Below are 15,172 nucleotides of genomic sequence, written 5' to 3'. Positions count from 1 at the left end.
GAGTGGGGGAGGGGTGCCCCAGAAGCTCGGGAAGGGAGGTGCTTCATTCCCAGTGGTGCACACCGCAGAGAAAGGCTGGTTCAATTCGCTGACTAGGCGGCCCTTCATTGGCCTTGACTGGCTGTTTCAGGAAGGACTGGAAGGCAGCAGACACCAAATCACTGGAAGCAGAAGGGCTAATGGCAGGGGTGTGGTAAAACGAAGGCAATGAGTATAGATGTGTCTTACAAGAAGCTTGACTATGAAGAAAAGGAAAGCAATAAGGTTAGAGGGAGATGCGGGGACAAGGAAGGGTTTTTTTTGTTTTTATTTTTTTTTAAGATGGGAAAGACTTTACCTTATCTATCAGCAGTGAGGAAAAAGGTCAGCACAGTAGAAAGTTTAGGTAATGAATCAGGAGAGTGAGACAGCTGATGGCTCAGGGTTCAGGAACTGGCAAGGTGAGAGGGAAGGCAGATGCAGATGAAAGGGTTAATCTTGGACAGAAGGACATCATCCACCAAGACAGAAGGTAGGGACATGGGGAAAGCAGAAGGACTGCTGAACAGTGAAGTACCCTGGGGCCAAGTCTGGGGACCAAAGATGGGTAACGGACCACTGTCACAGGGCTAAAATGGATAGGTATCACTAGATTAATGCAGAACTTTTTACATGTCAATTATACCTCAAAAACAAAATGGTTGGGGAAAAAAAGAACAAAGGTTATCAGCTCAGTCCAAAAGTGCTTGAAATGACCAAATTTTGCCTCATAATTGCAATAGTAACAGCTTAAACTTCAATAATACTATGTTCCAGGCACTAGTTTAAGGGATTTACATGTATTAACTCATTTATCTTCATAACCATCCTAAGAGGTAGGCATAATCATTATCCCCATTTGACAGATGAAGAAACTGAGGCACACAGCTAGGCAGGCTGGAGCTGGGGCTCAAAGGCTTAGTGCTTTTAACCAGGGCACCACCTTGCCTCCCAACAGTCTCACTGCTTCCACCTGTAGTCCCAGCTACCCTGCTCTATCCTCTTCATTGCACTGACATTCTCTAAAATGATCCTGTTTGTCATCTGCTTGCATCCCCACCCCAGCTTTGAATGTGAGCTCCTTGCCAGCAGGGTCCTTGTTGCCTTGTTCACAGTATCCACAGAATTGAGTCTGGCACATGGGGAAACTTGATAAACATGTGTTGAATGAAGGAAGGGAACCGAAACTAAGAAGAAACAAAGGACCAGGCAGTTCTGGCCGGATGAGATGGAGGAGCAGGTGTGGTGGGAGCGCAGAAGTGACAGGAAGTCGGCGGTGTGCTTGCTTCTGAGTGAGCCGGATGCCCAGGTCCGGCAGATGTAACAGGTACACAGCAAGTACTTCTGAATCCATGGCTCACTGCCTAGTTGGTGAGAGTTTTATTTTTAAGAAGTTCTATTCTCCAAGGGGCTCCAAGCCCTTCCCCATGTTGGATTGCCTGCTGCCGTGGGAAGAGGAACGCCTCCAGGGGAACGAGATCTCTCCCAGGAAACCCTCTCCAGGAGTCAAAGAAACTGCACAGGGCAAAGCAAGGCAAGCAGAGCAGGGGCAGTGGCCCCATCTGGCTCTGAGCCCCGGGACTGGCCTAGGACAGCTGCTGCCAAAAGATACAAAGGGAAAATCTCCTCCGGGGTAGGGAACACTGGGAAGAACGAGAGAAGAAAGGCAGGCAGGCAGAGAGAGGGAGAGCGAGCGGGCACACACCATGAAAGTGAGGACCTTCATTAAAAGCACTGCTGAAACCCAGAAGGGAAAGGGCTGACATCAAAGAGACAGCAAAGCCTCTGCACTTCCCGATTCCCTCAGAGTAAACACGTTTCCTCTGCACAACAAAGGGCCTGCCGGCACATCACTGGGGTGGCTCCACCAGAAAAATAAACACTGCATTAAATGAAAAGCTCCCTAATGTGGAAGCAAGATTCTTGTTAAAAGGGGGGGAAAAACCTGCCAACCAACAGTTCTACTCTAGAGCTTCAAGGTGCCCTCTTCCTGAGAAAAATCCTAATGGAATCAATAAATGCTTCTGGGGTTGGGGGGGGGAGCATTTACAGAAAAAAGGAAAGCACATGGGGCCGTAAAAAGAAAGTGACTATGGGGCTGGGAAGTAAGCAGTCTACCTTGATAAGAAAAAACTTCCCACCGCAGATCTGTAGAATCCCAAGTGCTTATAATACTATAAGAGTAGGTTTCACTTCATGGCAATGGCACTACGCCACAATCAGAGGGCACCTGATTAATCATTTAACGTGGACCTGTCATAAAATCACAGGACTTCTTGTCCAATGCCCCTCACTGCATAGATGGGGTCATGTAGTTCAAGACTCGGAACTGGAGAACGAGCTAATTGCTAGCATGTATTTAGAGTATGTCATATGCTAGGCACGGTGCTGATTTATATGCATCACCTCACACCTGGCAGATAAGAAAGATCCAGAGAGGCTATCAAATTTGCTGAGGATCGCCCAGCTGAGAAGCAGTCGAGTTGGGATCCAAACTGAGCTGTTCAGGCACCAGAACTCAAGCTCTCAGCTGCTCCTCTAGTCTGCTGGTCCAGCATGCTCTCCATCACACCATGCTGTCTTTTCATTTCTGTGATGGTTAATTTTGTTTGCCAACTTGGCTGGGCCATGGTGTCCAGATACTTGACCAAACATTATTCTAGGTGTTGCTGTGAAAGTATTTTTCAGATGAGAGTAACATTTAAATTAGTACACACTCTGGGTAAAGCCGATTATCCTCCATAACGTAGGTGGGCTTCATCCAATGAGTTGAAGGTCTTAACAGAAAAAAGAAGACTGACTTCCCCAGAAGAAGAGGGAATTCTGCCAGCAGGCCACCTTTTTTTTTTTCTTACATATAGTTGATTTACAATGTTGTATTTCTGGTATACAGCATAGTGATTCAGTTCTGTTCCATTGATCCATATGTCTGTTTTGTGCCAATACCATGCTGTTTTGATTACTGCAGCTTTGTAGTATCATCTGAAGTCTGGGAGGGTTATGCCTCCAGCTTTGTTCCTTTGCCTCAGTGTTGTTTTGACAATTTGGGGTCTTTTGTGATTCCATATAAATTTTTTTCTTTTTTTTTTTTTTTGTTGAAGTATGTCTGATTTACAATGTTGTGTTAGTTTCTGGTGTACAGTATAGTGATTCAGCTTTACATATATATATTCTTTTTCATTATATTTTATTATAATATGTTGAATATATTTCCCTGTGCTATACTGTAGGACTTTGTTTATCTATTTTATATTAGCAGTTTGTCCTAGAGATTATCATAATAAGAGAAGTCAGTCAGAAAGAGAAAGACAAATATCATATGATATCACTTACATGTAAAATCTAAAAAAAAAAAAGATAAAAAAATGAATTTATTTACAAAACAGAAACAGACTCACAGACATAGAAAACAAACTTATGGCTACCAAAGGGGAAAGATAGATAGGGATAAATTAGGAGTTTGGGATTAGCAGATACCATGTAAATTTTCAGATTATTTGTACTAGTTCCATGAAAAATATCCTGGGTAATTTGACAGGGATTGCATTAAATCTGTAGATTGCTTTGGGTAGTATGGCCATTTTAGCAATATCAATTCTTTTAATACAAGAGCATGCAATATCTTTTCATTTCTTTAAATCTTCTTTAATTTCCTTTATCAATGTTTTATAGTTCTCAGCATATAAGTCTTTCACCTCCTTGGTCAGGTTTATTCCTAAGTATTTTTTTTTTTTTGACACAATTCTAAAAGAGATTTTTTTTTACTTTCTTTTTGTGATATTTCATTGTTAGTGTAAAGAAATGCAACAGATTTCTGTATGTTAATCTTGTGTCCTGCTACCTTGCTGAGTTCATTTGTCAGCTCTAGTAGTTTTTGTGTGGAGTCTTTAGGGTTTTCTATATATAGTATCATGTCATCTGCATACAGTGACAATTTTACCTCTTCCCTTCCAATCTGGATCCCTTTTATTTCTTTTCCCTGTCTGGTTGCTGTGGCTAGGGCTTCCAATACTATGTTGAATAGAAGTGGCGAGAGTGGGCATCTTTGTGTTGTTCCAGATTTCAGGTGGAAAGCTTTCAGTTTTACCCCACTGAGTACTACGCTGGCTACAGGTTTGTCATAAACAGCTTTTATTCTGTTGAGATATGTTCCCTCTACATCCACTTTGGTAGAGTTTTTTTTATCATAAATGGATGTTGAATTTTTTCAACAGCAGACCACCTTTGAATTTGAACTGCAACTTTTTCCAGGGTTTGCATTCTTCGAGCCTACCTGCAGATTTCGAATTAGCCACTCCTCCACAATCACATGAACCAGTTCCTTAAAATCAGTGTGTGTGTGTGTGTGTGTGTGTGTGTGTGTGTCTCCCTAATACAATTTTCATCTCTCCACAGGCCACGTCCTCATTTACATGAGTTGAGGTGAGCCCCTGCTACTTCTCTGACTCTGCAGGGATGTCACTGATATACAGAGAGCACATCCAACCCACGCTTGACCTCCTTAAAGAGGTGTCTACACTCAGTGCTTTGACATCTTAGAAAGTACATGATACATCCAGGGACAGGAAGGAGCTCAAGGTGCTAGGGAAGGAGTGAGGGAAGACACGAAGAGGAAAGGACAGGAAAGGATCCCTACTGGAATCTCTACTGACTCCCAAAGAGACTCCTTCCTAGTGTCACAGGAAATCATATCAACCCTCCCCACCCAGGAGATCCCTGCGGGGGCTGGAAGTGGAAGGAAGGTGTAGCTCCCCCTGCAGGAGGGAAATAAGACCTGCCCCTCAGAACAGTCGGTGTGAAATGCTATCCACACAACTCTTCTCTCCAAAAGGCCAAAGCATACCACCCTGACCTCTTGCAAAAAGCTGAGAAGTAGGTTCTGATTAGGTATGTGGATCAAGCTCCTCATACAGGAGTTCTGTGATAAGAACAAAGTTCAAACACTCACCCTCTCGGTAACCTCCCTGTGTCCAACCCCTTTCACTCCAGGAATAAATGGCTTCACCAGAGATAATGCCCTTTACTTTTTGGTTGGAATTTCTTTATATATGTGCATCCTGGCTGCCAGTGGTACTGTGGGCTTGAAAGCCTTTGAGATTTAGCTGTGACTCCCCAGCAACAAGGAGCAGGGCACGACCAAAGAACAGTCAACAATGTAAAGGCATCAATCTTCTCCAGCTAGCAGCTCTGAGGGCAGATCCTCCAGTTCAGAAGTGAGATCAGCTTCTGTTCTCTGAGCAACATGGCCAGTTATAGGTCTGGTATAAGGAAAAGTAAATCTTTCTCCCACTACAGCCATCTAGTTCCTCTTCCCAGAATGAACCACAGTTACCAGTATCTTAACCAGTATCATTCTGGAGATGTTCTATGCATGATAAGTACACATGTGTTTTCATCTGTCATATATGTGTATGTACACACACCTACACTTACATATTTTTATACAATATAATTGGTAGTACATAATATCCACACTGCTGCACCTTGGTTTTTTTTTTTTAAACTCAACATAATACCTTGGAGATGCCTTTATCAGTTCAGTCAACTCATTCTTTTTTAGAAGCTGTACAATATTCCATTATTTGAAACTGTAATTTAAGATTCCTTCTTTCTATTTCCAATTTTTTGCCTTTATAACAAACTCTTTGCTTACATAACTTTATATATGCATCATTTCACACATCTATGGGTTTACCGTTAAGATAAATTCTTAGAAGGGACTTTGAGGGTAATTTGGGGGTCAAAGGCATGTGAACATTGAAATTTAATGATTCCCATATTTTTTCTCCATAGGGATTCTTACCTTCATTACACACCATATTAACGTATGTCTGGGTTTATTTCTGAGCTTTCTATTCTGATCTGTTCAGGCACTTATATCAGCACAGTTTTATCTATTATAGCTTTATAATATGTTTTTGTATCTGGAAAGCCACTCCTCTGTCATCACTCATCTTTTCCAGAATTTTTTCTACTCTTGTTTTTTTCTCATATTTTTAAATAATAATAGCTAATATGTATTGGGTGTGTACCATGTGCCCAGCACCAGACTTGGCATTTTATGTATCTGCTCATCTAATCATCACCGTAATTCTATGAGGCAGACACTACTACTATTCCTATTTTTCCAGAAGAGAAAATTAAGGCACAGAGAGGTTATGGAACTTGCCCAAAATCATAGAGTCAGTGACCAGTACAGCTAGAATGTAAGAGTCTCCACTCTTCACCAGTTTGCCATACTGCCTATTACAGTATGAGACTTATTTTGCTGTTTTCTGACTTCCAGAGTTGAATGTTTAACTTGATTTTCTTGATTAATCATCTATTAATATAAATAATTGAAACTTTGATTTTCCTCTGAGTATTGCTTTATCTGTATCCCGTAAGTTTTGAATATTTTAGCTTCTCAAGGTGCTTCCTTTGCTGTTAAAAATTTGTAGTGTTAAGTTTATAGGTTAATATAAGGAGAAATAATATTTTTATGATGTTGTGGTTTCCCAACCAAGAACTTTTCAATTTTTACAATATTCTTCAAATAAAACCCATTTTTACTTTGATTATTCATAGGCATTCTATCTTTTTTGTTATTTTAATGGATTTTTCCCCTACTATGACTTCCCACTGACTGTTGTTAGACTAGAAAAATCATAGCTATCTATATTTACTTATTGGACCTCATCTCTTTAACTAAATTCTCTGATTTCTAATAGCTTTCAGTTTATTTTCATGAGTTTTCCACATAAAAAATAACATAAATAATATTAACTTTTTACCTGCTCTTTTCTAATGCTCATATTTTTCCCCATGTTTACTTTTAGATGATAGAGATGATAAAAGAGACACCTTCGCCTTATTCCTGACTTTTAAACAGACTTAAAGATTAGAGATATTGGAATAATGTCCACTTTGAGGCTTTACAGAGCTAGAGAATTTAGAAACAGGGAGGAAAAACCTACTTAGATAATTGTTTATCTTCTTTCTAATTTGTTTAATGAAGGTGCTTTTATATTGAAATTTTCTTTGGGGTCACATTTGGTAGCATAAGCAGCTCTACCTTTAAAATATGTTTCCTGAGACCCAGTTTAAATGCTTCTTTGTTTGACAGTTTAAACATATTTAATATTCGATTACAATAACACATGACCGATTGCTTGCAGCTTGGTGGAATGATCCACCACCTCATGCTGTGCGTCCACCTGCCTGGTCACCCACATCCACAGGATGTGGTGCCTACCTGGGTCCCCCGAGCTGTTGCTGTTCCTCTCACTCTCCCCGTCCTCCTGGCCATCTGCGTTCTGCTGTGTGTGCTGTAGGCTCAGCTTGTGGCAGACCTCGAAGGCTTGCCCCACCGTCCGGACGATTCGCATAGCTTGGCTCTGGGAAGGAAAAAGGAAAGGAAGGAGTGAAGGCCAGGGAGACCCTCTAAAAGGGCACAAGAAGGGCCAAGGTGGGAAAGGATGTGCAAGAGAAACCTATGAAGCCAGCAAAGGAAAGAGGTGGAAAAATCTAATGTTGCTTGGATGTGCACCTACTCACAAAGAAGAATGAGAAGACATTTTCCCTTCCTGAAATATGCCAGAAAATAGAAACTGTCACAATGGTTCTGAAACAATCACTCAACTGAAGGGCAGATAGCAAACAGCCCAATTCTGGACTTAGCCCAATTCTTTCTCCCAAGTTTAATAAAAATGGTTGATATGCTTCAGAATCCTTTGCCAACCATTATCAAATGTTCTACGGGTTCATCACACTAAGAGTAACAGCTTTTTTCTTCTTTTTTCTGTTGGAAATGGTGGGTTCCCCTGGTGCTCCTGCAGACAGGCTGCAGTGATAAGAGCCTGAGAAGCCATGGTCTAAACAGCACAACCAGCTGAAGCCCAGAGACCAAGTTCCCCACAACACCCCCAGCAGCCAGCTAAATATAAGGTGAGCTTTTTAGTCTTGCTGTAAAGACTCACTTGGGTGGGTCCCTTCTTTGGCTCCCTCCTTCCCTCCCTCCTTCCTTCCTGTTTTTGCTATTTAACCTCTCCCTTTAACTGCCCAAGCCCAAGCACTGAGCTTGACCCTAGGTCTCAGTGTTCCACTAACTAACTCAGTGAGAACAGCAGGAAAGAGCACAAAAGAGCCTGCCTGTGCCTGAGCGGAGTCTTATGCGACCCACACAGGCCACGAAGAACAACCACATGCAGGGTTTTCAGGGCATGGTCTCCAAAGTGGATAACCGATTATAACTTGATAATCAGTCAGCTTTCACTTTCTTTCAAAGACTGAGTTCCATGTGAGCTCTGCAGAGTTTAAGAGTGCAGGCCAGGAAAGCTCAGCTCACTGTTCCCTTTACCCCCGTGGTCCCCAACCATTCCATCACCACAGACTACAGTTTATTTTACTGTGGCTGCACCCTATGCCTCGAGTCTAAGATTAATCACCCTCTGAATGACCTGATGTCAGGTCAGCTGTGCCCACCTAGTGACACGATACAGCTCACCCACCATATTAAAAAAGCCCCCACAGTAACATCAGCAGTCAAGCAGGGCTTCCCAACAGCAAACTGGTACAAATACAGACAAAGGCAGGGTCCGGTGTTTTGATAAGCCTATAAGGCCTTGTTGTGGGTAAACGTATGATTCACTTATGCTTTTCCTAATATTGCAATTAGTTCATATTTCTCCAGTGCTATCTTCGTGAACCCCTAGGGGCCTTGGACCCCACGCATGGAACTACTGCTCTAATCCACTCTCTGCTTGGTCTAACTCCACAAATTGCTACCCTTACTATTATTCTCAAGCCTAGTATTACTTCTATGTTCCTGCTTTCTATCTCAGGCCAGAGTATTCATGTTAGTATAAAAAGGCACCTTGGCCAACCCTCATCCATGCCTACCTCAATCTCAGTCTACTTCTATTCCTCCTGATGGTCCTTAACTCAGACCACTTCCTAGAAGTGACTGTCTTAGAGTTAAATCTCTCTCAATCCATGGTGTGAACTCCAGGGATGTTCTTAACATCTCTCACCTGGAACATCCTGACGTGTCTGGATGACGAGAATGTTAATTGAGGCAGGACGAGATGGGTAACTTCTGTGGGATCCCCCACCTGGTGGTAGATCAGAGCCTCTGTCCTCTATGTCCAACCTTAACTTCCCCCTGTTTTCCGAAAGTCAGGCATAGGCCCTTCCACACACAAGTTTGTATGACCTAAGAGACAACTGCTTTACCTGCACTGGAAGATGAGGAGCAGCAGGCACCGGTCGTAAGCAAGAAGTCCCCATCTTTCTCATTCCCAAAATATACAAAAAGGCATGATTTAGAGGGCACGGTCCCTATCCAACGCAGGCCAAGCACACCACAGCTTTTTACATCTCCCTGGGCAATCAAACTGTGCTCTGGTGAGGAGGCTGGGCCAGGAATCTCCATCCCCAGGTGAAAAAGGAGAAGGTTCGGTTCCACTCAAGGCCTCCCCAGATTGTTGTTGCTTAATCCCTTTATGAGAATGAGAGCAGACTTCCTGTGGTTAATTTTTTTTACAGCAAAGCTCATCACCAGTTTACCAAACCTTAGAGATGCTGTATTCTGCCTACCAAATATAGTCAGTGTCCATTACACAGAGCCTTTCCCCTTTTCCCTTCTTCCCTGACTTTTGGAAAAGTTGCTCTTAGGCATCTTTACAAGAGGCAGAAAAGGAAAAATTTCAGGGGTCTAGAAATAAAATATGGTTAAGTCCAAATGATATGTAGAGATTAAGCATTTTAATTTCATTACTTCCTCATCTTACATAAATTAACCCAGATAAATCATACTATTTGAAAAAGGTTCTGCAAAGACTGAGTTAGTCTTTCCCCAATTTTATCATTCCTAGAGTACAAACCCAGTTTCTCTCCTTAAAATATACAGTTATATAGAAAATTCCAAATTTACTACCACATCTGCTGCTATAAAATCTCAGATTCTCCTAAGGAGGACACATTACGAATTCCACCAACTCTGTAAGTCACAGACACTTCCCTTAACTAACTTTTAAGATGATATTAAAACTGGAAATGTCCTCAAACAAGTGTCCCTGAGTCTATGGGATTAGACAGGGGTTGGGGACAGGATTTCTAAACTTCTCTTTGGAAGGAAACACTCAGATTTAAATAAGAGGACATAGTTGGTGGGAAATGACTTTTCAGAGAACCTGCATTTCTCATGCATCAGCCAACAATGGATGAGGGGATACACTCAGGACTGAGCTTCTGAAGAACCTGGACTCCAGCTCAAACCTCTATTCTGCCATCTTCATCAAAGATTAATGTATGACACATATACACCAGTTGCAACCAACTATTTGAAAGCCAAAATGAGGGGGAGGGTATTGCTCAAAGTGATAGAGCGCATGTTTAGCATGCATGAGGTCCTGGGTTCAATTCCCAGTACTTCCTCTAAAAAGTAAATAAATAAATAAATCTAATTACCGCCCCCCCCCAAGCCCCTAAAACCCAGAACAGTTGTAAGGAAATGGGTTGATTTTAATGCTTAATATTCATACTCTCCATGTTTCATTTTCACATTTTAGTACATTTACTAGGAGAGGCAACTGACCCGCCCCTCTATCTGATTCCAGTAGAAAATGCAGACTTAGGGGTCAGTGGTCCTGACTTCCGTATGTTAGAAATGACTTCCCACTTCCTCGGCCTCTGATTTCCTTCCTCACCTCCCTTTATCACAGCCTTTCTACAGAACATCTCTGTAACTTGAACTGAAAAATGGAGTCATCAATTTTATAGCCTCTCCTCTGCCACATAAATAAGTAACTGCATGGCTAACATCCATGACAGCACCTCCCACGGTGCTTGCCTTATACCAAGTGCTCCAGAAACACTTTATTATGAATACAGAATTCACTGCACCAAAAGGCAATTAAGACAGAAAATAAATAGTGGCTCAGGAAAAGCTGGGTTTACTTTATCAATAATAGAAACACGAAGACATGAAGGGAATCGCCTTTTAGGTAAGTATGTTAGCATCAAAGGGGCTAAAGCTACCACCTCTCCACCCCCAGAGCAATAGAGAAGAACTGGGCCCAATGATCTCTGTGCTGAGCTAGTACGATGGTTTCTGCTGTGAGGAAGTTGTTGAGGAAGAGCTCCAGATCGGCACATTCAGGGCTAAATGGTTTCGTTTCGATTCATCCTTTATTCCTCTTTCATGTGAAGGCTGTATTTCCACTCACAGTAAAAGGACACAGTAGCATGTTTTATCAAGAGCACTTGAATATGCAATCAAGCTACACTATTTGCTTTACGGAGTGAGTATACACATGTAAAAGAACTGCTCTTCCACTTACCACCTAGCAGCCAGAAGGGGCTAGATGGCGCCTGATTCTCTCACAAGTGGCCATGTGAGCTCAGATGCCCCTGGACCTTTCAGACTCTCCTTCCTTCAACAGTGAAAAGCCTACTTTTAGAAGATTCTGTTTAAGAACCTGTTGGGGGAAACTTACTTGAAGGTGGCTAGGAGGGCCAACCCGCACCTGGCAGGGGCTGTCTATCCCACCACTGATGCCACCTGCTCCCTGCATGGCCATGCTGGCCCCTGCGTGCTAGGCCTACCCGACTTGGTGACTGGGCTTTCCAGGCTTCTAAGCAAGAACACTGGTTCCGCACACACCTTAGAATGTAGAAATCACACATGCTTGTACTTACAGTTAACATGCCAGGTCTAACCCAAGAGGGACAAGCTATAAGAACCCCTTTGATCAGTCCCTACTGGTCACTACAAAGCAGAGGCTCACATCTCATGACCTTTGGAAATCCAACAGGGGTTTTAAAGATGTGAAGGTAGCCAGGTACAAAGCAGAGCAAATAAGTAATATGTTGGGGAAGCAGCCTTTTCTAGCTCCAGGATCTGGCCATTCTCTGGAATTTACTAGTTTTTTTTTTTTTAAACATCATTATTCTGCATTATTTCTGTACAGATCCAGCTTACTGTTACATAAGTCCCTGAAAGTACTTGGCCACATGGGTCAAATCTTCCTGTCCAAAAGCCATTTTGTATTAGCAACTCCAGAGCATTTGTGGGCTTTAGTTGTCAAGATTAGGTTGGATATGATTGCTTTGATGTTTTCAAAGCAGAGAAGGCACGTCTAGCCTCAGAGTGGCTCTCAGCTGCAGATGGAGAGCACTGAACTCGCGGGAGTGCCAATTACAGCAATTTTGTAAAAACGGGGCTGGAAAAGAAGCTGTCTTAGAACTTTATACCACTTACGCAAACGGCGCACAGAAATGTTTCTTTAAACCATCTCCGTGTTCATGTTGACAAAACCCTCTCCCTTCCACTCTCAGGCCATCCCTCAATCCAGCACAGAAGTCAAGCCAAGATGCAAAGCACAGCTATTCTTTCCGGTATGCCTAACGTTGGTACCAACTATATACCTAGCAGGCATCAATATTTGATGAACTGCAACAACAATCAAGAAGATAACACTATATTCTCAGTGAGAGCAGGTTGTCTACTCAAAAGCAGACAAAAGCCTGCAGTGGTTCCTATACGAAGACAGAAATCAAAAGGCTGATTTCTGTACTTCACTGGTCCACATAAAAATCAGAGTCGATGTTTTTCTGTCCTCCTTTTAAATGACCTTATTGTTGGTTGGTCCTGTAAACTTTGGGAATCTTTTGAGGTAATTACTATTGGTCTTAGTATGTAGATGATTTAATAAACAACCTTGGGCACTATTTTGAATTTCATTGTCCTGGAAAAAGCTCTCTCAACTTCGCAGCCCATGGAGATGATTAAAGGAGTCATCAGTTAAGTAAGGAAAGTCAAAAAGCTCAAAATGAGAGGTGTGTATGAAGATGAAGACAATGATAATAACGAACATGACCACAGGAAGAGGATGAAGAGCCGAGTGGGGGCACACTTCTTACAAGAAAGTGTCTTCCTTGGTCTAGCAGCTCTACTCTAGTTTACTTCTCCCCCACCCCCAACTCTGTATCTTCTGAGCACTTGAGATTTATCCGCCGAGTGCTTCTGAATCCTAGGGAAATGGGGCCCAGCAAGTCAGTTCTAGGACAGCTCACAGCTTTATAATTCTGTTCATCTATCACAGCAAGAAGTACAGTGTCCTTCTCTTGACCTTCAGCAGCACAGAATCTCAATAAAAACAGGACTCAGGGTCATGTTTCTTTAATGTGTTTTTGAACCTTAGTAAAAGATTTAAGCTTATATCTACCAAATGACTGCAGTCTACAGAATCTGCAGTGCTGAAGTGAGAAAATACATCAGGACTTTCACAGTGAAGAAGACCCAACGTACTAAGACTCTGAAATGGGAGACGGGTTTGGTTTCTGTCTAACAGGTTCGTTAATGGCCTTGATCATATAATTAGATCAAGGTGATGTCTTGGACACTAGAATACTGCTCACTCTGGGGAAAGTTTCGTTCCAAAGCAGGTATGACTTCCAACATTGACAGAAGACAGTGGATCTTAAAATTTCCAATGGCCTGCTAGGTGTTTCCTTGTTCTCTGCTGGTCCATGAACCACAGTCCCAGAGAGAAAAGAAGGCCAAGTAACAGCTGTCAGTTGCTCAGTACTGTCAGTAACCAGCTAGGTGACCGTGGGCAAGTTAAATCACTTTTCCATGTACTGATTTCCTCTCCATAACCAGACAGGTTGGGACTAGACGAGTTCTGAGACTTACGATTTCTGTATTTTGACTTCCCAACCCAGTCCCACCCCAACACTTAAGATATATAAACTTAGGACCTATCTCTCCTCCATATCTTAAGCCTGACCAGGAAAGTGACTTATTCTTTAGCACATGACTGTCACTATCTTTCAAAATCCACTGCCAGCTCTAAAGGACTGTTAAACTTCTCAGCTGTGGTCCCTAATCTGATGGCGACAGCATTACAGGAGGAAATGATTTCTCCTAACCCAAACCAATTGGGCTGTGATTGTAGGCAGAACGATTTCAAGGAGCTGCCCGGGAAGATAATGGGGAGATTCCCGGGGCTCCTGTTAATCACTAACACTTCACACAAAGTCACACTTAATCAGGGCGGACAGCCTCGTCCTCCTGGGGCCGGGAGGAAATGACAGGAGCGTGACATCCACTCCGCAGGAGAGGTCAAGAGACCATGCAGAGCCTGCGCGAGAGGCAAAGGGCCTTGAAAATGAATACTATCATTCTATCCCCCAGGGAGGAGAAACAGGAAAGCCGTGTCATTAGGAGGCGTCTCCAATGGATGTTCCACACGAGGAAAAGGCCCCCCCCTTCCTTTCTGGCACTAGTCTGAATAGTGCTGGGACCCCCCGCCCTATCACCCTGGCAGTCCTTCCCAGTCACATAAGATTTGTTCCCTGAAGATCACCTCACTCCACACACAAAAATCAGCATTCCTGAATGCCTTTCCTCTTATTTGGTAGCTGGAGACACTCAAGTGCAGAGAGGTTCATGTGTCTTCTATGAGTTTCGTGTAACAGACTTCAATGGCCAAAACTCTGGACTGGGAAGCAGGAAGCCCAGTTCTTATCTCAGTGGCACTATTGACTCCCTGTGCGACCAATGGCAATTTACTGCCCTGGACCCTTTTTTCCTCCAACTGTGAAGTGGAGTCAATACTGATCAAACAAAGATAGATACTAAGAGAGAGAAAAAAAAAAGGAAAATCTATGTCAAGTGACTTGGGCCATTCAGAGGTAAGGAGCTCTTCATATCCCAGGAACGATTATAGTAGAACCCATTTGCAAACAGGTCTTGGAGAACAAGGCTACTCCTCAGTGACGCAAGTTCCTGATGAAGATAATACAATGCGGTGGTTAAGAAGGTGAGCCCCCGAGTCCAGCTTTCTGGGTTCAGTTCTGACTCTACCACTTATTGTGAGTTATGTCCCTTGAGCATCCAGTTTCTCATCTATAAAATGAAGAGCATGGTGATACCTACCTCACAGCACTGCTATGGGGATGAAATGAGACAACACATAGGAAGAGTTTAGAACGGTCACAGACACACAGTCAGCAACCAAAAGCGATTAGATATTACCATCTTACTTAATATAAGGCTACAACTTGGATAATTCAGAGTATTACTCTAAACTATAGGCGATTAGCTGGTGGTATGTTATCCTCCTGCAACATTGTGGTATCAAGCTTCTATTGAAAGCCCAACTGAAAA

At 42.7% G+C, this 15,172-nt stretch overlaps 1 protein-coding gene across 6 annotated transcripts in view; it reads right to left on the bottom strand.

Moving 5' to 3' along the window:
- Positions 1–15,172, bottom strand: part of LOC105092694 (carboxyl-terminal PDZ ligand of neuronal nitric oxide synthase protein) — a 281,400-nt gene that overhangs the window by 34,153 nt on the left and 232,075 nt on the right. For all 6 annotated transcript variants that reach the window (XM_010984410.3, XM_010984411.3, XM_064477935.1 and 3 more), the window contains one exon: positions 7,253–7,394. In XM_010984410.3, coding sequence (XP_010982712.1) covers positions 7,253–7,394 — 142 coding nt within the window. The remainder of the gene's footprint in view (positions 1–7,252; positions 7,395–15,172) is intronic.

The sequence above is a fragment of the Camelus dromedarius genome, chromosome 23 (genome assembly GCF_036321535.1).
Source record: "Camelus dromedarius isolate mCamDro1 chromosome 23, mCamDro1.pat, whole genome shotgun sequence".
Lineage (NCBI taxonomy): Eukaryota > Metazoa > Chordata > Mammalia > Artiodactyla > Camelidae > Camelus > Camelus dromedarius.
The sequence above is the reverse complement of the archived record's forward strand: the minus strand, read 5'-3'. Positions and strand labels throughout refer to the sequence as shown.